Source organism: Diachasma alloeum, unplaced genomic scaffold (assembly GCF_001412515.2).
Source record: "Diachasma alloeum isolate Michigan unplaced genomic scaffold, Dall2.0 Dall_scaffold_00369, whole genome shotgun sequence".
In the NCBI taxonomy this organism is placed as follows: domain Eukaryota; kingdom Metazoa; phylum Arthropoda; class Insecta; order Hymenoptera; family Braconidae; genus Diachasma; species Diachasma alloeum.
Genome location: NW_021680508.1, coordinates 160,394 through 185,178, shown reverse-complemented (window position 1 = coordinate 185,178; position 24,785 = coordinate 160,394). Strand labels below are relative to the sequence as shown.

The 24,785-nt window shown below is 39.5% G+C and overlaps 1 protein-coding gene and 1 non-coding gene across 2 annotated transcripts in view; both read left to right on the top strand.

Moving 5' to 3' along the window:
- The window catches only part of LOC107041616 (chondroitin sulfate N-acetylgalactosaminyltransferase 1), a 96,201-nt gene extending 85,654 nt beyond the window's left edge, over positions 1 to 10,547 (top strand). Inside the window, exon 6 of the mRNA XM_029126343.1 lies at positions 9,533 to 10,547. Coding sequence (XP_028982176.1) covers positions 9,533 to 9,817 — 285 coding nt within the window. The 3' untranslated portion in view covers positions 9,818 to 10,547. The remainder of the gene's footprint in view (positions 1 to 9,532) is intronic.
- Positions 10,548 to 13,129: 2,582 nt separating this feature from the next.
- Positions 13,130 to 13,203, top strand: Trnas-cga. The gene has a single exon. It is a non-coding gene; the product is annotated as a tRNA-Ser (tRNA).
- Positions 13,204 to 24,785: the final 11,582 nt, after the last annotated feature.

Genomic DNA, 24,785 nt, shown 5'->3' with positions numbered 1-24,785 from the left:
GAAATACCGAGAGGGTTTGGAGATCCATAAAAACCCTAACAACCTCAACAGGGACAGAGGATATCAAGTGAACCCCATTTGGAAAACCGTCCTCCCGGTTTTTTAATTGACCAGCTGATCAATTAAAAACATATGATTGGCTGACTTCCCCCCCCCTTCCCCTTCCCCCACCACCACAAGGGAAGGTATATAAGGACTGCCCCCACACATCGGAGCTCAGAATCGGAGCTGATAGCCCTGAAGATGCAGACTGCAATGTTTGCGAAACGTCGGCGCAATGCTGAAACTCAACGCGGCATCCATCCGGAAGCCAACCAAGTCATTAATAATGGCCGCGAAAGCCTCAAAACTAAGACCATCATAAACCTTAACGATGCCAGAACCCTCAACCACTCCTCTGACGTCACGAGTCCCAAACCTTCCCTCAAGTATGCCCAAAAATGGCAATGTTAGTCATCATCCCCTCCAGTTTTCCTTGCACCCTCAGGTACATAAAACTGAGGACTTCCACAATTTTAGTTAGTATTAATTTCATCGTGTAACAGAACCTCTGTCCGAAACTCGAAATATATAAACATCTTAGAAATTATTTTGAATCAGAGTTGTCACAATATTTAACAGTTTAAAAATATATTCTCGAATAAATTATCAGTTTTATTTTGTATAAAATCTGTGTCCGGAAATTTATTCAACAAGAATCCAACACCGGTCGAACAGGCTCATATCACTCTACTCTTCACCATTTTGTGCTGGTGTACGTGCGCAGCCGGGCTTTTCTTATGGCGCACTGATACATTAAAAGGTCCGCCACTCTTTTCACACCAATACGTTTCATGACTTACGCTATTCAATGGGTTAAACAAACAATTCATTTCAAATAAACGATTTTTTTTAACCGAATAAGAAATTTCTTTATTTCAAATAAATAATTTTCTTACTTCAAGAAAATCATATTTTCATGTATTTTATGAAAAAATTTCGATAGCGTGTTTCAAGAATATTCGCGAGCTATGTAATGGGCTATGTAATTTATATATCCTCCCGCTTCTTCAAGGCCCCGCCCACGTAAGAAATGCCAGTGTTGGAGAAACGGGCCAAGCCTGGCACAAGCCTGGGCTTGCCAAGTCTGGGCGCCCAAGCTTGGACCGAGGTTCGGCCATCCCTGGGGACCAGGACTTGAGTCTCGGGGGAAGGGCGGGTAAGAGAGCCTTGGTTGACAGATCTGGCCCAGTCTTGGCCGGACATTGGCATGCCGGAGCTCGATAATCAAGCCCCAGCCAGCGGTGGCCCGGAGCTTGGTCATTGGGCTCCAGCCGTTGGTGTAATTGTAAGGGTTAAGTCGTAAGGGTGAGATGATGAGAATGGAATCATAGGGGTGGAATCATAAGGGTAAAATCTGAAGAGTAAAATTGTAAGGGTCAAATCGCAATAATGGAAAGGGGCGAAAAAATCATAAGGCTGACATTCTGAGGGTTGAATGGTAAGGGTGGAAACTCGAGGGTAACATGTTAAGGGTATAATCGTAAAAAAATGGTGACATTGTAGGTATTGAAGTCACATGTTACTCGCTAATTATTACGAAAAGATGAAGAATCGTCATTCAACATTAATCCTAATTGTTACCATTATTATTGTAATTAATAATAATTATTATTATTATTCATTATTGAATTAATTTACCGATTAAACTATAGTTGAATCACTTAATATTTCTATCAACTGAATAATAAAACATTCAAGTCGAAAAAAACCGACATGGAATTAATATGGACGATTTAAAGTAGAGGTTTTACGAATTGCGCAGTAGACTAGTGGTTAGGGCGTCGGATTAATAGTCGTGAGGTCGTGGGTTCGAGCCCACGTTAGGGGGTAATATTTTAAGTTAACAAAATCGGTTTTTCAGCGATGATTGCGTTAGGGTTTGGTAAGTAGGGCACAATCAATTCTAAAAATTATCCTAAAAAATGTTAATTATTTAGTTTTTGTCATTATTGAATTATTGATAATTGCCATGAATAGTTTGGCAGCCAGTCGCATGCCGGTGTTGATTTTTTTTCCTCGTTGAACCTATCACGAATGCTGAGGAGTAATATTAAATTACTTGTATTTCAATCACCCATATTATCATATTCATGTAATTAAGTAATGTTTAATTGAGCCTGGCCAACGACTGGCAACCAAAACTGGGCCGAGATCGACGCCCAGACCTGGCCCGATGTTGTCATTCCAGGTTTCAACCAAGTCCGGCGCGGTTCCGATTGAGGAACGGGCCCCGAAATTCGGCAGGCCGGCCACCGGGCTTGGGTCAAGCTCGGCCCGTTCGTTTTTCCTTACGTGGGCGGAGATGAATTGCCGATGCTTTTGAATCGGCATGCCAAGCCTTGGCGACCCACTCGCGGCCAAACATCGGCTTTGGACTGGTATGCCAAGTCTCGGCCACTCCTTCACGTCCAAGTGTCAGCTGAACGTCAAATGGCCATTCGTCAAATCCCAAGTCTCGGCCAATAATTGGGTAAACTTCGGACGCCAAGACTTGATAAGGGTCAAACAGGAAAGACAGGTTAACCAATTCCAAGGGTCAAACTCTCATCAGGGTCACTGTTTAGCAGAGAAATCGAGCGCAATATTCCAACGGGCCAAACACTCACAAGGGTCACGAGGGTCATAAGGGTCAAATAAGGGTAATCGCAAACTTACTCATAAGTGTAGGAGGCTTTTATAAAAGGTTGAATGATCATAGGGGTCGAATGGATCATACAGGAAAAACTGTAGACAGATGCTAAGCGTCAAAGATCATAAGATCCTGACTATGATAATATGGGTGATTGAAATACAAGTAATTTAATATTACTCCTCAGCATTCGTGTAAGGTTCAAACTCGAGACCTTAATACTGTTTACCACATCTATATTGAGTTTCATAATAAAAGAAAATTGAAGAATCAGATAAGAATACCATATTTTATCCGTATAGGCGATAAACTTCTTCGTAACTAATAACTCTACGGTGGCCGAGTGGGTAAAGTCAATGAGCAGCAACCTACAGGTTTCAGGATCGAATCCCGACGGGTCCAACTTTTCACTCATCATTATCAGTGGTTATCGGTTTCTTTAGGAAGGATTAGCCGAAGAATGTAAATTAAATCATAAAAAATTAATGTATTAATTAATTTTTTTAATTATTAAAAATGAGTATTGGGTAGGTCACGGGTGCCGATCATCGGCCGACGCTTGGCAACCAATACCAGCCCAACGTTATCACACCAGTAGCTAGCGGAGGTTCGGCCAAGGCCGATTGAGGGTCGGCACTCAAGACTCGGAAGCTCGGCTGCCAGTACTGGCCCAATCTTGGCCCGTTTGATTTTTCATGCCCGGGGCCCGTCGTCTCTCTTCTTCTTTTTGTCCAACGCACTAGCACTTAGAGAATCTGTTTTACAAAATCAACTATCGGTTTACATGAAGAATGGCCAGCCGATTACGAAATAGTTGTCATCTGTTGTCTCAGATTGTCCAGCCGCAGATAACGCCCAATTATTATCATTAATTATTATTAATTATTGCTATTGAGAAATTTTGCGCCTTCAGAATCCTGTGCTTTAGCTATTCTCTCTATTGCATCTCCTTAAAAAGTCAATTTCTCAACTGTAAACTTTAATTTTATTTATTTATTTGTATAATTAATTTATTTCATTTTATACTATACAATGTTAAGCCCTCATGCCATCGGGAGTCCACCCCTTGGAGGCAGTTGATAAATAAATAAAATGTAATTTATAGCCTATCGCAATTTCGTTTGCTGCAAAATACTCGTGATGATGGATCTAGCCCATCGAATGAAAATCTAAATACTTTTTTTTCAGAAAGTTTCGAAATCTCACAAATCTGTAGTTTTTACTCTTAGGTAGTATTGTTGAGTTAATCTTGTGGATGAGCGTTCAGCTTACTTCACAAGCACAAATTCAATCACACCTAATAGTACAAAAACATGAAAAAACGTAACTCATAAAACAAAGAGTATCAATAAAATCAATTATTCCACGGACCATTAATTCATAATACTTCTGGAATTTCCTGAAATACCTTCATCAGAAGCAATTAGTGCTCTTCATATACCCTGTTCATTCACCCATGAATTATAACGTAAAAATTAGAGGTAAAAAATTTTCCCTCCCAAGAATTTGAAATATTCATTAAAATAGAATGCAGGAGGGATTACAATAGGGGGGTGTTCGTTAATGGGTAGAACCGAGTGCGCTGAGCTACAGAACGACGGGATTAGCTTTGTCAGTGGTTGTAGCGCAGTCTCTCTTTCTCTTTCCAAAGTTCCAGAGCGAATGAACACGCGGTTGTGCTCGTTGTTCGCGAGACTTCTACATGCTCTATCCCCAACTCACCGGGGGGCTTTTCGTCTCTCACTCCAGTAGCAATTTTGCTACTGGTCGAATAGTTCGGTTCGTACACCAGCATACCAGTTGCTTATATGAAATTCCAGTGAGTCGATGGATTCTCGGCGATTATTTCTGTCTTATATATCGTTATCGGTATTTTGTGACTCGAATTGAACATTCCGGGGGCATTGTTGGCCTCTTAAAGAATTGGCAATGCTTGATTCGTTGTATAATTGTTTCTTTCTTTTTGAAGGAAGGCATGTTAGAATCCCAAGAAAATTTCGATTCTCCAGAAGAGGAAAAACACAGGCAATTTCTGTAGAATTGTAATCGTGTGGACACATAGTATTTATTTTAGTGGACAAATGAACGTATATTTGAGTTGAAAATGAATCAATAAAGAGACATCATCAAATGAGCTAATTGACTCTATATCAGTCACTCTTCGTTCTCTCATTCCTGTCAACTGTTTTTTCTTTCTCTATTTCAAAATACTGTCTGTCCTTCGGACTCATCCACAACCAGTACATCCTAGAGACCTCTGCTTTACATGTGAATATTTTTCGTCGACGAATGTTAACCCTGACAGATCGGTCGACAGCTACTCGATGGTGGCTCAACAGGAGGTTGACGTGGTCACTCGGTCGATGGCTGGTCGATCGTTGGTTGAGCACTCGCAGAGGGTTAGTCGATCGATGGTCGATCGCAGGTCGATTAGTATGGTTGATCGTTGTTCGATTGATGGTTGATCGCTGATCGATGGCTGGTCAATCGTTAGTTGATCACTGGTAGAGTGATCGATGGTTAGTCAATTGTTGGTTGATTGTTAGTCGATTGTTGGTCGATCGATCACAGAGAAAAAAAAATCATGAAATTGATCAATTCATCATGGTTAAATTTATCCTTCGAAGAATGATAAACTCAACCATCATATCGCATCTTTTTGTAGAGAAAATTCTAGAAATGATACGTATTATTCTTATTTTCATCCATTTTTTTCTTGAATCTGAAATTCTTCCGATAAATTCTATGTCTCTTTTTACTAGACGCTAGAAACTTCGATTGTAAACTTGCATTTTTTGAAATATTTTTCTTTCTAAGGAGAATTCGTGTGAGTTGTGCCAAAAGGTCGTATAAACATTTTTTTTGTTTTTTCAAAAAAATTGTCTTGAAAAATTGGGCTTAGATGACTCAGAATCATCAAAAACGTGGAGATTTCATATTTCCTGGGAAAGTTTCCGTACGACCTTTTGGCTCAAATTTTCAGTGAAAAAAATTACGCGTAAAAAAATCAAAAAAATTGTCTCATAAAATTAGGCTCAGATGACTCAGAATAATCCAAAACGTGGAGATTTCGTATTCTCTGGGAAAGTGTTTATACGACCTTTTTGCCTAAATTTTCAAAATTCTTCAAATTCCTTGTAGAAAAATAAAAAATTTGGTTCCGAAAAGATAGGCTCAGATGATTATCTGAATTATCTGAAACGTGGAGATTTCATATCCACTGGGAAAATGTTTATACAACCTTTTGGCACAAACTTTCTGGAAAACCAAAAAAAATGTTTATACGACCTTTTGGCACAACTCACGCGAATTGTCCACTTTAGGGGATAGTGAATCTGCACGTTTCAGATGATTCTGAATCATCTTAACCCAACTTTTGAGGACAATTTATTTTTTATGGCACGTTGTGCAATAAGTCGAGTTTATCGCACGCTGCGCTTTGCGCAGACCCATTATCCCCTACAGAAACATTTTTCTGCATTTTTTTGCGCTTTGCGCAGCGTGCTTCAAACTCGACTTCTGCCCGATGTGGCATAAAATAGTATAGACCACTCGGGCATAAACTTCGTTCTTCGTTCGCCTTCGGCTCGGCCTGTAAACTTCACATTCGTCGAAAACGAAATTTCTGCCCTTGTACTCTAATGTACTATGATTTTTTAAAGGGAAATGGGAAATTTGAAATTGGGGCAAAAAGTAAGAAAAAATGTTTCTTTAGGGAATAATGGGTCTGCACGTTTCAGATGATGCTGAATCGTCTGAGCCCAACCTTTTAGAACATTTTTTTCCACTTTTTTCAAAGATTTAATTCAAAATTTCCTTTCATTTTGCTTTTCATTTTGAAAATGTGCTAATGAGGGGAACTTAATCCCCTAATTCGATAAATTCCAGAATATTTTTGCCTTGAAACCATTATTTTTTGGTTGATTAATTTCATTTATTCATTTCCTGAAATTGTTTTTTTTCCTAGATTTTAGCCGGATCCAAGTTCTAAACTGCAGATTCTACAATCTAGAAAAAAAAATTTTGAATTCACTTTTTTTTTTCTCTGTGATGGTTGATCGTTGGTCGATTGACGGTCGATCGATGGCTGACCGTTGGTCGATAGATGGTTGATCGCTGGTCGATTAATGATCACTCCTTGGTTGGTTTCGATGATTGATCAATCGAATCATGATCGATTAGCACTCGATCACGTGAACAACTCGAACCTCCCCTCGAGTGATCCGTTCAGGCCAAATTTTTACTAGGGAACTCTCAAAACGAAAAACGACCGTAATAAAATTGTAACACGTCGGAAATACTTTTCATTTTACACTTCACTCGAACATACTCAAAAAATGACCTTTTTTTCCAATGGAATATTTTGCGAAAACTTATCGTCCCTAATATTCAGTCTACAATGAACTATTCTACTAAATATCTGGCAACACAACGCCTTCTCAATACTTCATACCTCTTCAATAGGTCATTTCTTCAGACTAAAACACACCTTCACACATTGTAGCCTAATGACTATTCGATGACATCTCCAAGACATGAAAGCAGCCATCGGAACTAGTCTTTTACAGCACCCTGCTTTAATTCTTAGAGAGAAACTTTAATGTAAAAAGTCCATCAGCTGCAGTCGTGCTTAGCAATTAGAGCGCTGGACAAATATTAAACCTTGGATGAAAGAGGGAATATATAGACCTTAGTTAGCTTCAGGCTGGCCACTTGTCGCCAACGACACGCCTGAAATCCCAGTGCCACCTCTCTGTCTCGCTCATTGTAGTTTTGAGGCCAGTGGGCAATTAAGGCGCATGGGTAAGAGGGGGATTTTACACCGGAAAGGGAATTTCGGCGCCGCGTTTCATAAAACCCCTGATGTTGGGGACTCTTGGTCTTGTTCTACATTAGGGGAGATAATTGTGCTGGTTTCATTTGGGTGGAGTGTGAGGTAATAACGAGGAAAGTGGGCGAACCTGGCGTTGAAACAAAAATTGAAGATTCAGGCAGTAAAAACTTGTTGAATTATCATTTTTTGGTAACTAAAATCAAGCAAAACTCAAGTGATGATGGTTATTTTACCATTTTTGCCAGTGTCTTGATAATGGTTATGTTGCCATTTTTTTTAGAAGAATAAAAAAACGGTTTACAGAAGACGATAATAAACCTTTATTAGGGACAATAAAGTTATTTACAAATCATTCCTAGATATTTTTCAGAAATTAAATTCATAAAAAGATATAACTTCCTTTCCAAAAATGTGCTGCACAATCAGTTGAGATTACTCTACATATATCTTCAAAATTGAAAGATTTATAAGAAAACATCAAGAAACCTTTTAGATAATGAAGGGAATTCTCTATGAAAAAGATGTTTTGACATTTGGAGAAATAAGAACGTTGATGAAATTGTCAAAAGGAGCGACGTTGCGCTAAATTATTTTAGCTTTTTCAGGCTCTGGAAGAGACAAAAACAAACAGAATATACAGACAAATGTCAATCTGAATATAAATAATTAAGGACATTTAGCCAAAACCCACATTATTCACCATAATTTTGATATTGTCTCATATACCAGATTGATATTTGAACCAGACGTTAGTAATAATCTTAATCACATTATTGGCTTCCGGATGGATGCCGCGTTTGGTTTCAGCATTGCGCCGACGTTTCGCAAACATGCAGTCTGCATCTTCAGGGCTACGAGCTCCGATTCTGAGCTCTGATGTTTAGGGGTTGTCCTTATACGTCTTCTCCTGTGATGGTAGGGAACGGTGAGGAGGAAGGGGAAAGGGGGTTCAGCCAATCGTATGTTTTAATTGATCAGCTGGTCAATTAAAAATGCTAAAACCAAACGCGGCATCCATCCGGAAGCCAATAATGTCATTAATAATGCCCGCGAAAGCTTAAAAACTAAGAATAATCTTAACCCTTCCATCGGGGTATACTATAGTGAGAAATTAATGTCTGAAAATCACTTCTTGTAACATTACGCTTAGGGAAGAAATGTGACCGTGTGAACTTTAATCAAGATGTTGCATGGGTTAAATACTCAAGATATTGAAAATAAACCACAAGCCATTTACTTTAGACTAAGGAGAATTTATCGCCTGCGAGAACAAGTAGGGGACCGGGCCATATGGACGTGATATCTTCGGTTGATTTTCGAATTCCTCTAAAAAAATTTGACCGCCATTACGAGTCGAGCAACGCGACAACACCACACAACAGCACATCGAATTCGATAAAGTCGGTGATGATAATTCATTGCTGGAAGCATATGGGCACGCATAGCACACACAAACATTCATCTCACTGTTACAACCCCACTACTAGCCGAAGCGTACGATGTTGTCCGATCAAAATTCGACTGTTACTACTGCAGTCACAAGTCCTCCATTATCTGTGAACAATTTCTTTAATTATTGTTTTTGAAACTGGAAAAGTACGCTATAATACTTCTAATTTGATGAGAAAAATAATTAATAACTTGAATGATTTATTTGGTCTATTCTATTTTTCTTTTCAACTGAGTTGTCCACTCGACAGGGTAAATATCCTTAAATTCCGTAAACATAAAAACTACAACAAGATGACATTCGTCTGTATATTCCGTTGGTTTTTGTTTCTTCGCGAGCCTGAGGATGTGAAAATAATTTAGCGAAACGCTTCTTTTGACAAATTAATCAGCATTGTTGTTATTTGTCCAAAAACCCTGATTCCATCGCTTTAATTTACAAATATGGAAATGATTGAGAACATCAATCGTTTCGACATTTTTGCTCTAACTTCTTTCTTCTCGACGTATTTCCTAAATACTGTCCCATAACAGTCACGTTTAGTCAACGTTCTAATCCCATAATTTGTGGTCTGCAGGTCTGCTCAGGTGGGCCAGGCCAGAGGCTATCAACTGATCAATATCACGCCTGCATCCGTTCCCGCGCCCTAAACGAGGCCTCTCACGCCCAATTAGGTTTCCTCGCCTTCCGCGATGACATCGCCAGCCAAGCGATGAACCTCCAGGGCGCCCTAACAAAAAAAAAGAAAAAACCAGCGCCATCAGGCCCCAAGAAGGACACAGCGAGGCTCTCCCGTACCAGATCGAATCCGGACTCACAGAAAGACAAATCCTCTGGTAAATCCTTCAAGGATAAGACCTGATCGATTCACCAATCCCCGGACTGTGTAAATATCGTGTAAAAATGAATGAAAGTAGCTAAAGTGCAACGGGGATAATCCCTCCTATGGATTCCAAAACAGAACGATAAGTATATGATTATCGTAGCGTTTTCATGGCCATCTGATCTCGCAAGACTTGAGAAACTTCACCAAAAACGTTGGAGGAGGAAGAATTGTGGATTGAATATATCTGAATTATTCAAATCGTCATGTGATTCAAACTCTCGTTTGCTTTTTGAACGAGAGCTTTAAGCGTCTTAATTTGTTACAAAAAAATCTCATAATTACAACGTTATAATGGTGTACCATTTGTTGCATAGCTTATTTATACGAGAAATCGGAATTTCTATTATAGAATAAAGCAAGACCAACCAGACGTATCAGTTTTATACGTTATATATGTGAAAGCTAAAGCTCCAACCACAGGATGTCAATTAGATTGCACGAAAATATCAACTTCGACCTATTTCTATACAATGACAAGACCATTTTTATTTGTACATTGGGCCAGAGGAGGAATTCTACTTTAAATATTCAATATTCGCATGGCATCGTTCATCAGTATTATTTTCATTTTTATTACGTCTCAATAAAGTAATTTATTAATGAAGAAGTTTGACATGTTTGAGAGGAGTAATTGTTAATCATCGGTTGGATGATGCATTGGATAATTTGTTCGAAAGAATTGAAATGCCGACTATTAAGCAATAAAGATAACGAGTAAATTTTTCAAATCAGAATTCTGTCTAATTAATTAACCGACCATTCATTCCACTCAGCTGATGGAAGAACGTGAAAGAAGGTTATGTTTCGCGTTTTTTCATTATGGAAAGATTGCGGATGATGGATGATGTATAGCTAAAATGGCCTGAGTAAAAATATAACGAATATCATTCAAGTATCTCCTTCACAAACCCCAGAGAGATAAATTGAATGAGACTAGAGTAATTAATTACTCTGCTTTCAAGCAGATGAAGTGAACTTGATATTCAGCTGTATGAAGATGACATCTCAGACGATTTAAGCCTACTCGCCTGAAGACAAACCAACATGAATCTTAATTATTTGTGAGAATTTTAATGTAATTAAACTTTCTTGAACGACGCTTTGGAGTTGCTTTGGAGTTATCCAAGGTTCACTTTCTACTGACTACCCTGGAACTTGTGGGTTAGTTATCCGCGAACATATTGATGAACAGTGTGTACGGATCTCCGGTAAAAGTGCTGGCGGCATCCGCAAAAAGTTGCTACATCCGAAAACTTTTGGAACGGGATAAAGTTTGTTGAAACCCATGACTTCTCATTTTACTTTACCTTTTTGAAGGAGGAAGTTAGAGTTAAACAACTCCTAGAGAATTTTTTAGTCGTGGTTAACAAGTATTCATTACATGATTCCATCAGAAAATTTTGAAGGTATTTGTGATTAACATTGATTGGGTAATAATCCTTGGACTGATGCGTTCCGAGAGAAACTGTAAAAAAAACCTTTCCTTCTAATGCGAAAACTTTCATCTGTTGGAGAAAAACGAAACTCTATTCATGCCAGAAAAGTATTGACATCTCATTGAAAATTTCTGCCGCAGCCCGAACTTTTTGATCACCTCCTGTCCCTTAATTATTGGATAAGTTTTGATGAACAACAGTTGTCTATAAAACTACGAGAGCAGAATGCAAGTCCATATAACGAATCAGCATAAAGAGGACAAACTCACCTAATTGGTCTATCAATTCTCCTCGTTGGCCAGACTCACCAAAACTTTAGCTATTTGTGTTTATCGAAGGTAAGTAAGACTAATCTTCTCTCCATACATTATCACATCCCTCAGACTTGCCACCATAATTCTCAATTTCCTTTTCATAACAAGAAGAAAGTAACTGAGGTAACTAAGGAAAAAACGAATTGCCCCCATCTTTATAACATTTTCAACAAAATTTTTTCTTCTCATTTCAAGAATCTCGGGTGTCAGGAACAAGTAGCACGGCGTGATGCAGACACAGCAATGTCGTCTAGCCACGAGAATAAGATTCTCTTTGATGTTGGCAAAGGGCCTATGTGCCTCCGCTTCCACCACGTCTCTACTCTCATTTTTATCCACCCCTTCCACCAACATTTTCACTCCCTCCTCTTTCCTTGAGATCACAATTTCCGGATGGCGCTCTGACATCATACTTGGCTCGTGGGTAGGCTTGGCCGCACTGACGAAAGCCAACCCCCTCGAGCAGTTTTCTAAATTGCCCGATGATAAAGGGTGGAAGAGGGGAGAGCTTTCTTAGGTCCTTTAGGTTCATGATCTTATTGTTTCTAGTCTGAGTTAGTTTTCGTCTTGTGAGATACAAATGCCTTTTGGGGGGCTCAAGTCTTATCCTGAGGTAGATGGTTAACAAGGTCATTTAGACATTATTGGGAGAAATGGAGAATGGGTGGGAATTTCTTCTTTTGGTTTATTCGCTTTTTTTCATCTAGTCAATAATAGTCGAGTACTCGATAGAACTACCTCGATCGATATATATTTTCCGTACTGACCTTCACTTTTCCCAGTCCGGGGATTGGTATTGACCCTTCCCCAAACTGGCAAAGTAAAAATCACTACGGAAAAATATCGCTCGCACCTAGTGCCACAGGGGTTTTCGATGTGTGTGAGGTTGTCACACCGAACAGAAGGCGAGGCGTGCCAATCACGAATCGAAAACCCCTGTGGCACTCAACGCGAAATATGCTATTTCATGACTGAAGAAAAGTGGGGGACAATAAGTCTCACGGAAGCTTTTTTCTCATTGCACCACTTTCGAAATTCAGTAGTGTATCACATTTCAATATCCCACTGATTTTCTCCCATTACATATTTTCAGTGTTTCGATTATATTATTATATTTTCAAACGATTTAATAGCTATTTATAGGTTAGCTATTAATTCCGGCATTTCAGAGTCCCTATATCTGAAAATCTCACCATTATGGTCAACAGCATGGAAATTAGAATCATCACCAGTTGTCACAAGTCTTCACTACAGAAATCTATCTGAATAATAAATCTCATATTAACAAAGTTTGAAAAACCGATAAACAAATAATCACTCATCATTTCAATCAAAATTGAAACCCCTTCCCCTCCAATTTATCCTCTGTACTAGGGGAGCTGGTGCATATGCCGCCCACATACCCTAGTGGAAATTCCAAAATTATAGCGTAACATACCTGATCAAAATGTAATAAGGTAACCTGATCAGTGTCTGATCAAGTTCTGACTAAAATTTCAACTCGGGTATGATTCAATTTGAGAGTGAAATTCGTAAGTGTCCTGGTAGCTCAGATGGTAAGAGCACCCGACCCGACATTGGGAGGTCCCGGGTTCGACTCCCGGCTAGGAAGTTACTAATTTCTTTCTCTCAAAAAAAATTAAATGTAATTAATACCTAATGATGGTAGGCGGCGAAACGCTAGTGGAAAATCCAAAATTATAGCGTAACAGACATGATCAGAATCTGATAAGGTAACCTGATCAGTGTCTGATCAAGTCCTGACTAAAATTTCCACTCGGGTACCCGAGTAGAAATTTCATCGGTTTATCGTCGGTTACAGATGAGGTGCAACCGACATGGTCACCGGTGCCACATAGGTTTCGATCTACAAGGAACTCATCAAAACGTCACGCAGTTACCTCACAAGTTACAAGTAGGTTGTAACCCATCAAAAACTCACGTGATTATTTATTAACCTCATTATTATTAACAATTTTTTTTTTTCGTTATTTTACATCGCTTCCACCCGGTTAGAGTATACTAGGCTATACTATACTGCGATGATGATCAGGACTTTAAATGGTTAGATCGCACCATTCTACCCGGCCGGGATTTGAACTCGGAACCTTTCGCATGTGAGGCAACGACCCAGGTAAAATGGGACAACTGGGCAAGCCGTAGCTCAGACTTGGTTCAATTGTACCGAGGGATGGAGCAACTCTGATTTGGACACCGAATCTAGGCTGGCTCGGAGATGGGATGTCACATCGGACCAAAGGTTGAGACCAGATCCTCGGTCCGATGGTGGGGGATGGAAAATTGGTTGATGCTCGTAATTCGGAACTGGGCCATGACTTACCAATGACGTACCAATGTTCCAGGATTGGGCCAATATAATCACTCACTAGAATTCACAGAAAAATAAAGAAATAATGCAGAACATGAATAATATATTAACATCAAAAGTGAACATCGAAGTGAATTGACATGAATACGAACATGAATAATAAACAAATTAAATCGAGTGAACGAACATCCATAATAAATTAATTAAATCGAGTCAGCGATCTAACGAGTGTGAACATGTTGCTTTCTATGCCCTATTCGCTCGACCTCCGTCGCGATCTGGAGCCCAAGATAGATACTTCCCTGTATAACTCTCAACATTCATATTCAGTTGAGGATATTTTTTCACTACGACATCTGAAAAATAAAACGAATAAAGCTAATATTGTGTTAGTAGTCACTTTGAACAGTACTAACAAACGCTTCAAGTAATATGGTTGCAAGAAACGCAAGAATGTTATCTTCCTTAAATACATCCCCTTCAATGCGATTTTCTAACCCATTTCTGATTCCCAAGTATACGTATTCACTGACAGTATGTTTTTTTTTGACACTCTACACTGAGATTTTATAGCATGAGGGAATCCTAAGAGTGTATTCACACATAAAGTTAGATCTGCATACCCCTCACTATTCAGCACTTTTAAGAGATCAGTCACTACCCGAGTTGAAATTTTACCGGGTCTCCCAACGTAGTTTCAAGGTCCACTGGTGGGTTTAGGACGTTGAAAGTACGTTGTCCAGCGTACAGGCTCAAATGCACCGATTCAACCTACTCTTGACGTAAATACCGTCTCTTTTTTCCATTTTTTCCAGATTGTACGTTGAAATTAGGTTGAAACTAAACGTATCATCAACGTTCCTCCACCGTACATTCTTTCCTTCCTTCCTCCCCCCTTCCCTCTTCACACTACCAATTCCATTCTAAAATCGATTAATTGATTAAATCTTGCATAAATTAATCGGTGGAAGAATGGCAAAAATATAAATATTATTAACTCGGTGAAACAAAACAGGGAAAAAACGAAAAAAACGGATCGGTCTATTAGTACTCGACATATCATTGCTTGTAGTTCTGCGGTGTTCCCTTTCGGTCACCCATCCTTTTTCTGTTTTTACTCGCTACTGCTCAAGCTCAGTGATCGCAGGGTATCCCGGTATGCTTCTGAGCTGTACAGTTGCTTGTGGCGAGTTGTATTTTTTTGGGTTTATATAAGCAACTAATAAGAAGAAAAAGAGGAAAAAACAGCAAGAAAGTAGGCAATAAAGTAATACAGGAAATTAAGAGGGAATGGGCAGGGGGAAGAGATGAGAGGAAATTGGAGTCCATATAGGTCTAAGGCGTCTAAGGGTCGGACCCTTCATATAAAAGTCAGTGAGTGTAAAGATCCGATAAGTGTAAGAGTTAGTTGAGTCTGCAGAATCACGTGAATCTAAAGGTTGAGTTTAAGGGTCAGTTGTGTTCAAGTGTCAGTTGAGTTTAAGGGTCAATTGAGTTTAAGAGTTAAATGAATCTAAGGGTCGGATGAGTATGAGAACCAGATGGGTTTTTTTTATCAATAAGCGTAAAACCTTCAGCATGGAACCAGATGAATATAAGGGTCAGCCGAGTCCGAAGAATCACACGAATCTGAGGGTCAAAAGGGTACGAAGGGTCAGGTGAATATAAGGGTCAGTTGAGTATGGGTCAGATAAGTAGAAGTCTAAGTTGAGTTTAAAAGTTAGATCCGTCTCAGTGATAGTTGAGTTTAAGGGTCAGATGGGTCTAAGGGTTATTTGAGNCGTACAGGCTCAAATGCACCGATTCAACCTACTCTTGACGTAAATACCGTCTCTTTTTTCCATTTTTTCCAGATTGTACGTTGAAATTAGGTTGAAACTAAACGTATCATCAACGTTCCTCCACCGTACATTCTTTCCTTCCTTCCTCCCCCCTTCCCTCTTCACACTACCAATTCCATTCTAAAATCGATTAATTGATTAAATCTTGCATAAATTAATCGGTGGAAGAATGGCAAAAATATAAATATTATTAACTCGGTGAAACAAAACAGGGAAAAAACGAAAAAAACGGATCGGTCTATTAGTACTCGACATATCATTGCTTGTAGTTCTGCGGTGTTCCCTTTCGGTCACCCATCCTTTTTCTGTTTTTACTCGCTACTGCTCAAGCTCAGTGATCGCAGGGTATCCCGGTATGCTTCTGAGCTGTACAGTTGCTTGTGGCGAGTTGTATTTTTTTGGGTTTATATAAGCAACTAATAAGAAGAAAAAGAGGAAAAAACAGCAAGAAAGTAGGCAATAAAGTAATACAGGAAATTAAGAGGGAATGGGCAGGGGGAAGAGATGAGAGGAAATTGGAGTCCATATAGGTCTAAGGCGTCTAAGGGTCGGACCCTTCATATAAAAGTCAGTGAGTGTAAAGATCCGATAAGTGTAAGAGTTAGTTGAGTCTGCAGAATCACGTGAATCTAAAGGTTGAGTTTAAGGGTCAGTTGTGTTCAAGTGTCAGTTGAGTTTAAGGGTCAATTGAGTTTAAGAGTTAAATGAATCTAAGGGTCGGATGAGTATGAGAACCAGATGGGTTTTTTTTATCAATAAGCGTAAAACCTTCAGCATGGAACCAGATGAATATAAGGGTCAGCCGAGTCCGAAGAATCACACGAATCTGAGGGTCAAAAGGGTACGAAGGGTCAGGTGAATATAAGGGTCAGTTGAGTATGGGTCAGATAAGTAGAAGTCTAAGTTGAGTTTAAAAGTTAGATCCGTCTCAGTGATAGTTGAGTTTAAGGGTCAGATGGGTCTAAGGGTTATTTGAGTCCAAAGGATCAGGCGAATCTAATAGTCAGTTGAGTCTAAGGGTCAAACAACCACAAAGGGTCAGGCGGATTTAAGGGTCAGTTAAGTGTGAAGAATCACGCGAATCTACGACTCAGTTGAGCCTAGGGGTCAAAAGAGTACGAAGGGTCAGGCAAATCTAAAGGTCAGAGGAGTAAAAGGCTGAGTTGAGTTTAAGGGTCAGTTCAATCTAAAAGTCAGATGACCTTTGGCTCACCTGATCCTCAGAATCGATCTGACCCTCAGACTCATTTGACCCTTATTCTCGTCTTAGACTCATCTGACTCTCTGGCCCAATAGGGCCTTCGCACTCATCTGACCCATACACTCAACTGACCTTTACACACAACTGGCTCTTAAATTCAACTGACCGTTGAACTCAACTGAGGTTTTTAATTATCTGACCCTTACAAAACAGACCCTTGGATTCGCCTGACCCTTCGTACTCTTTTGATCCTTAGGCTCAACTTATCTTTAAACTCAACTGACTTTCAATCTCAACTGAGGCTTTCTTTTATCTGACCCTTAGATTCGCGTAATCTTTTGGACTCAAGTCACCCTTATACTCATCTGATCCTTATACTCAGCTAACCCTTCTGACCCTTGGACCCAACTCACCCTTCAGACGCACGATTGTTTGAACTTCGAACTGATGTTATTAATGTACTAACACTAATAATTTAATTACGTGAGTCTTTAACATGGTAATGAATTTTTTAATTATCGTCAATAATAACCTTGATACAATCAAATGTGGACGTCGAAACTTACAACGTACGTTAACAGAAAACAAACGTCATTAACGTTGAGAGTACTTTTAATATTCGGTGGATATTGAGTGTTTTTCAACGTCCATGGGCCTTCACTAGGCAGGCCTACGAGAGAAAGAGAATGAATTTTAGGGTTCCGATTCCTGAAAAAGACGGCTAAAAAAATTACCAGTCCATGCGAATTTTTTCAGATTTTTCAAATCAATTTTCATGTATGCGCAACGAGTTCAAAGTTTGACGAGAAAAGTTGACCTACTGGCAGTCAAGGTTCATAAACCTCAGGCAGAAGTTAATGGTCCCTATGACGATCCTATGTTAGGTAGTGGAAATGGCTGCAGAGGGCCCTCCGAGTCTGCTGCCCAGGTAGAACGCCCAGTGACTTGCATAGGACTGTCTCTGTTGCTCTCATAACGAACAGATCGCAGACGGCACTATACAAATCCTTGTGCTAGACAAAGATGCTCGTAGTTGGCCATGCCACGCAGAGTGGTATCCACAACAAATGTAAATAAGTCAATAACTATGAGGCGCAGAGGCATAAATTAAAAATTATTGTCTTCATTATGGAATCATCCAAATTTTCTGCGTTGCATGTTTCAATAACTTCTCAATAGCTTCCGAGATATTATGATGAAAAGTGAGCGACTCGAAAGGTTTTTTGTTAATAAACAAAAAGTATACCTTGGCTGAACGTCACACTTCATCTATATATAATTCTGAGTATTTTTCAGCCTCTAAATTTCCGAATGAATACGAAAGTTCACAACAAAGGGTTTCCCGATTCCAGGTTAATTTTCGAAAATAATTACTATTTAAATATTTCTGAGTTAGTGGAAAATTTCCAATACTATGCCAACATTTTCTAAGGTAAAAATTTCAAATTATAATCCCATTTCGCCGAAGGGGACGCACAAATAACTATCCTTCGGGGAACCTTAGAATTTAGGATTTAGAATCTAGAGTAATGGGGCCGGTCAATTTCTTGTCCAGAGTCACCTAAATCATACGATTTTTTGTAACTTCCGCCTTATGCTGGTCAGTCCACCAGCTTCAGCCCTTTGTCTTTCACTAGGCTAATGAGGCTGGTCACCGCCACTTCATTTAGGTCAGCTGGTTCCATGAAAGCCTGGGCCCAGCTCCTATATCTACGTATTGCCAGTAGGGGGCATTCGCACAGAATATATATCCGGCGTCCTCTCTACCGTCTCCGCATAGCGTACAGCCTGCCTGTTCGGCTAGCTTCATGTTGTACAGGTGAGCCCTGAGGGTAGTGTGGTCTGTGAGAAGTCCTATCGCAACCCTCAGATTTTTTCTGTTCAGCCTCAGAAGTTCTCTAGTCCTTCTATTTGACTGCTCCCCCATAAATAGTTTAGGCTGTCTACAGGTTGTGGTAGTTCGCCAGCGTTTTTCAAATTCCCGCTGTAGGTGATCTTTTATGATCTTTTTTCCCACTGCAAAAGGTACACCAATCAGACCCTCCGGAGGAACGCCTTAATGGGGAACCTTAATGAATGGGACAAATTTTATTATATTCAAGGCGATATCCTCTCAATCTTCGTCCCTCGATCGCCTCCCACTACTTTCTCCTTTTGACAGTTTAATATTTTCCAACCATTTTCACAACTGTAGTGATCAGTCCGAACGAGACTCTCTGAGAGACAGCATCGAAGAATTCTCCAGACTTCTGTTTCTGTGACCAGCTCAAGGCACAAATCTTCAGTGCTTGTAACAGTGTATGAATAAAAGTTTCAATCCACAGAGAAGAGGTAAAAACATAAAAATGCCAACAACACGACAGGATGCGAAAATCACATTGATTGGTCATGGAACTTCAGAAATTCAGGGGAACCTGTTCCTTCAATGCTCCTTCAAAGAGACAAGTTCTAGAGTTTTTCTTTTATTATACGAGACACGCCACACCAAAATTGACTATTCATGAAGCTGCGAAGTGCGTTATTCGCAAGTGTGCCATATTTTGGGAATATGCAGAAATGCCAATGATAAAGGAGTGCGATGCGATTAATAAGTTGAAGCAATTAGTAACGGACTACAGAAATGTGTTCAAAAACGGCCCCACTCGTAGAGAGACTTGTCAAATAGCATATGACAAGGAGTCGGAATTCAGTTGCAAGTTGGATGATTTATTCGATATTGCTCATAAGACACAAGTGGCCTTGATCAAAAATGAACAGGCAAGAGTTCTATTGGATCTCCACAAACGAGGAAAAAGAGGTTACTTGGACAAAATTCTTGACATAACCTCCTGGGCTCCTCCATGTGAGGAGAGTTGTTAAAGACATAAGAAAAAGGGACGAGAATTAATCCCTTTTTTCACGTATTTTCCTTATTTTTAATTCTGTAGACTATCCCCTTCTTGTGATCACTGAAAATTTAAAGACATTGACGGTTGAATTTGGAATTATTGAAAAAAAGGGATCGAAATTTGCTGCCAAATCATGATCTATTTATTTGAGAAAATTGAAAATGAAAAATTTTCTCAGAACTTTTTTTAATAACTTCCACGATTATCAAACATCATAATTTTTTAGTGGACATAATTAGTGTATTTCTCCTTGATGAATGCTTGTACTGACTGATGAGAAAATATTGACAAGTCCGGGCTCTTTCTCTATCAATACTCTTTTGCCTCATTCCCATGATTATCTCTCATCAATTTTTATTAATTTTCCCCATTTTGCAGTCGAGCCGAATAGGATTCTTGCAAATTATAGTAATTATCAGTGGGACGAAGAAGATCTGGATGGACTCCTGAAAAAATTGGACAGTCAAGAAAGCGATTGCGACTATGAATTCGATTCGCAGCCCAGCAAGGCAAAGAAAGTTTTTCGTCTGTCTCCAAACCTCACCGCCCCTTTGGATCGAGCAAAAGTCAGCGATCGTAGGACAGCACGTATCATAGCAGCCGCCCTTATAACAGTCGAGATCTCTCTAGATGACGTTCATCTGAGCCGAGAAACTATCCGTCGAAGTAGGAAGATTCACCGGAAGACTCTGAGTAATGCCATCCAAAATCGGGTTAAGAATGGATGTTCCAGTTACACCAGTGTACATTGAGATGGCAAACAATTACCATCGATAGAGAACAAATGCGAAGAAATGCATCGACTCCCTGTTCTTATATCGGGCATTGAAGGGGATCAATTACTTGGAGTTCCAAAACTAGATCGAGGAAGTGGTGAAGAGCAGGCAAATGCCATTTTCAAATGCCTGAAGGATTGGGAATATCTCGACGATATATGCGCCATGGTATTTGATACCACTGCTAGCAACACGGGCAGTACAAATGGTGCATGTGTCCTACTGAAGCAGTTATTGGGGAGGAATCTATTGCATCTTGCTTGTCAACACCATCTATTGGAACTACTGCTGAAATCTGCTTTTGAAGCTTCTATGGGGCCAACTTTTGGACCAGATATGGACCAGAAAGGCGAATTTTCACCAGGAGGCCAAGATGATGATGTAAAAGCAGCAGTCAAGAATGATACAGAAAACGCCCTGGCATATGCTTACTCACGATTGAAGGTACGTTATGAAGAAAAATTCACAATACTCAATCCAAGGAAATAATTTTTTCAATCCATCGAAGAATCAAATTGACCGTTTCTCATTCATCTCTTAACAGATTGACAACATCAGGAAGGACTACAGAGAGTTTCTGGAACTGGTGGTGATGTTCTTGGGTGGAAATCTTCCAAATGGTAATCGATTCCGCACGCTGGGTCCCATTCATCATGCTAGATGGATGGCGAAGACAATTTATTCGTTGAAAATATTCCTATTAAGAGATCAATTTCATATGACATCTCATGAAATATCAGGTTTGAAGAGAGTTTGTATTTTTATCGTCCTCCTGTATCGGAAGAGTTGGTTCACAGCATCAAATGCAATTGAAGCTCCCAAAAACGATTTAGAACTATTGAAAAAATTAGTAACTGATCATAGTTCTACATTATCACGAGTCTACAATGCGGTATTTGAGAAGTTTGGGAACCATCTCTGGTACTTATCAGAAGAATTGATCACTTTCTCTTTTTTCGATGAAAATTTGAGTGTAGAGTGCAAGAAAAAGATGTGCGAAGCTATAATATCGTGTCCTGCACTTAATAATGATCGAAACAAGAGAAAATCAGGAATGAAAGATCTCAAATTTATCAGAGGCGAGTTTGGATCAATTCGTAACTCAAAATACCGTTACCTTCTTTAAGATTTTGAACCTCAAACATGATTTCCTGAATGTCGACCCTACGAAATGGGAAAATTGTGAAGATTATATTGAGGCTTCAAAAGTTGTGAGATCACTTCTTGTTACAAATGATGTGGCTGAAAGAAATGTGGCTCTCATGAGCGAATGCAATTCTTTGCTCACAAAAGATGGAAACAATAAGCTGGATGCGATGCAAGTGGTGAAAAAATTACGGGAGTTGACACCTGCTTGCACATGACCAGATATAGAAATCGGAATCATAAAAATAATTCTCTTTCTTTCGTAGGCCTGCCTAGCCTTCACGTTGAAGTAAGTTGAAAGTACGGTTAAAATTCGGCCGAGAATTTGAACATCAAAGCAATGTAGGTTCAAAACATTGAAACTACATCGGGAAACCCAGTAAAATTTTGACTCGGGTACACACAGATTCATTTTCCCAATATTTCGTATTGCCCAGTTCCGTATTTTCGAATACATTCCTTCATCGATACGTTCATGTGGCTTTTTTCACTGATGTCTACGTCAACATCCATATTAAAACAGTCCGAGTCATCTGTCGGAGTATCCACGTAATTGGACAGTGGATCATCACTGCGTTCACTAACAGCTGAGTAATCTTCATGTGTATCCGCGTCCATTTCTATCCCATGTGGCTGAAATTCGTTGTGTTCACTCTCATACGGGACCCGAGGGAATTCTTGAGCATAATGAAAGTCATCGAGCTGGGATTCGCGATCGTTTTCTTCAGTTGAATCATCAGAGCTCGATTCAACTATTTTTTTTAAACTTCGTGATTTTCTATTCATATACCGAGCATCTTTACGTAACGCAGACGTCACTATTTCGCACAAGTCGATTCTGAAAATTGTACAAGTAATACGTTGTACAAGTAAATTACACTGTCGAAGATTGAAACCACGATAAACTCTCACTCACTTCTCAATTCATACTGCAAAGTAATCTATCGAGCTTATACTATTCTGACACTTTGTTATATACACGTACTAATAACACGCACTTTTTCTCTACATTCCATAAGAGAATACGATGAATGATTATATACATTCAGGTATCAAACGATCCGTTGGATCTCCTTTTATTTAATTCAAACTGAAAAAATTTGATTTGGAACGCATGCGTGCAACACGAACATAAAGAATAGGGTAAATCTATCATGACGGCAAAAAAAAGCTTGGCTTGAAACTCAAAAAGAGCCTCGGTCCAAGGATAGAAAAAACCATGGCGTAACATTGACCAAACGAGCCTTGAATCATCAATACTCAACCGAGAATCGAAACAGACCTGGGTCAGCATGTTTAACAGTATCGGTCCGGTGTGACATCCCAACGGATGGTCAACAATTGGCCCATGTCTGACTGCCGAGCCTCGAAAAATCAAGCCTGGACCAAGTTTCGGGCCAGTTGTCAGCATCGAAAATTTTTACCTGGGGAACTTACACACTGCGCCAAGCTATCGGGGTATTATTAACAATGTGTCAATGATTAATAACTCATTAATTGCCATGGGATTGCCAAGTATGCCCAATGATAAGAATCGATTTATACAGGCAGGAAAAGAAAAAAAATCACGTTATCGATGAGTGGTCACCCATCCAATTCCGAACCCTATTCGATGTTACTTAACTTTGGTGATCGTTTGTTGTGTTGAAGTCCTAGTCCGCTATCCTGTGATTCTTGGGAATATATCATTTAGATATTCTAGATAAGGCGAAGATTTGGATTCTCTGGTGATTGACATATGATTTTTCCCAAACCTTAATTATGACCCTTCCTAATTAATGAACCTTATTTTTGACCCTCGCGACTCATTTCTGACGTTCATTCCTGACCCTTGTACCCTTATTTCTGACGTTTATTTTTGAGAATCAATTTTAAGAATCAATAATCCATTCTAGTGAGATCTTGATTATCAGTCCCGAAAATTCCAAGTCCCGATCTGTCAATGAGAGACTCCAATCTCTACCACATTGGCGAAAACTCAGATGGACTCGGGTCTCTCATCAAAGACTCTCCGAGACGCGAAACCAGTTACGGGAGATCCACGCAGACTCATTTCCATCTCTCACAGTTTTGGAGAGATCCGGGAGAATGGAATTTGTTGTCCCGGGTATGCTTTATCGTGTTTGACTCGGTGTCTAGCATTTCAATCAATTCAGGATTGGAAACAGGCCGTTTCAATTATACAACGGAACTATTCAATAAATATTTGCCATCACCGTATTGATTCACATTCAGCTTTTCCCAGAAAATCTATTTTAACGTCGGTGTTGGCATTTGCATTGGGGAATGATTGAATTGGGGAATGGAAATGCGAGAAATTCCAAACGATGCAAATAGCCATTTTTCACTGAGTCAATATGAATTAGTGGAGCACATTCTATTATAATGAATTCAGGGGTAAATTTATAACGCGAATTGGTTATTTGAATGCATGATTCATGTTTGATGGGTTTTGTGAATGGAAATAATTTGTGAAGCAAATTTTTTGAACAATCGCAGTTCAAACTGCGTTACCCTGGCGAATAAGGATCCATGTTGTAGCATGGATGTAACATGGATGTGCATGGATGTCATTTTAAGGCGAAAAATGGGCCAAAAATGATTGGAATATAATCAAAAAATTATTTAAATGATGACAGACGAACAATTGGTCCCAATTAATACCCATTAATATGTTATTTTGTATAGTTAGGAGAAATTATTGATGGTGTGCTGTGTGGTAAAGAAGTTCAGATGGGAGAATGCCGCGAGATGGCGCCAGTGTTAAATTATCGAGTCGGCGGTAAACTGTCAGCAGTCGCAGGCATATTTTTTATTCTATTTCACTTATGAATATTAGATAGGTTTGGGGGGGGGGTTGATTTGGAATATTAGCACTAACCCATTTTGCCCCATTTGGCGAATTTCGCAATACATTATTGTGGGTGGCGGGGGGGGGGGGGGGGGAGTCAAGCGGGAAATAGCTCACAGACCCATTTCGCCCCATTTGTTATTTATTTTCTGAATGAGCGAG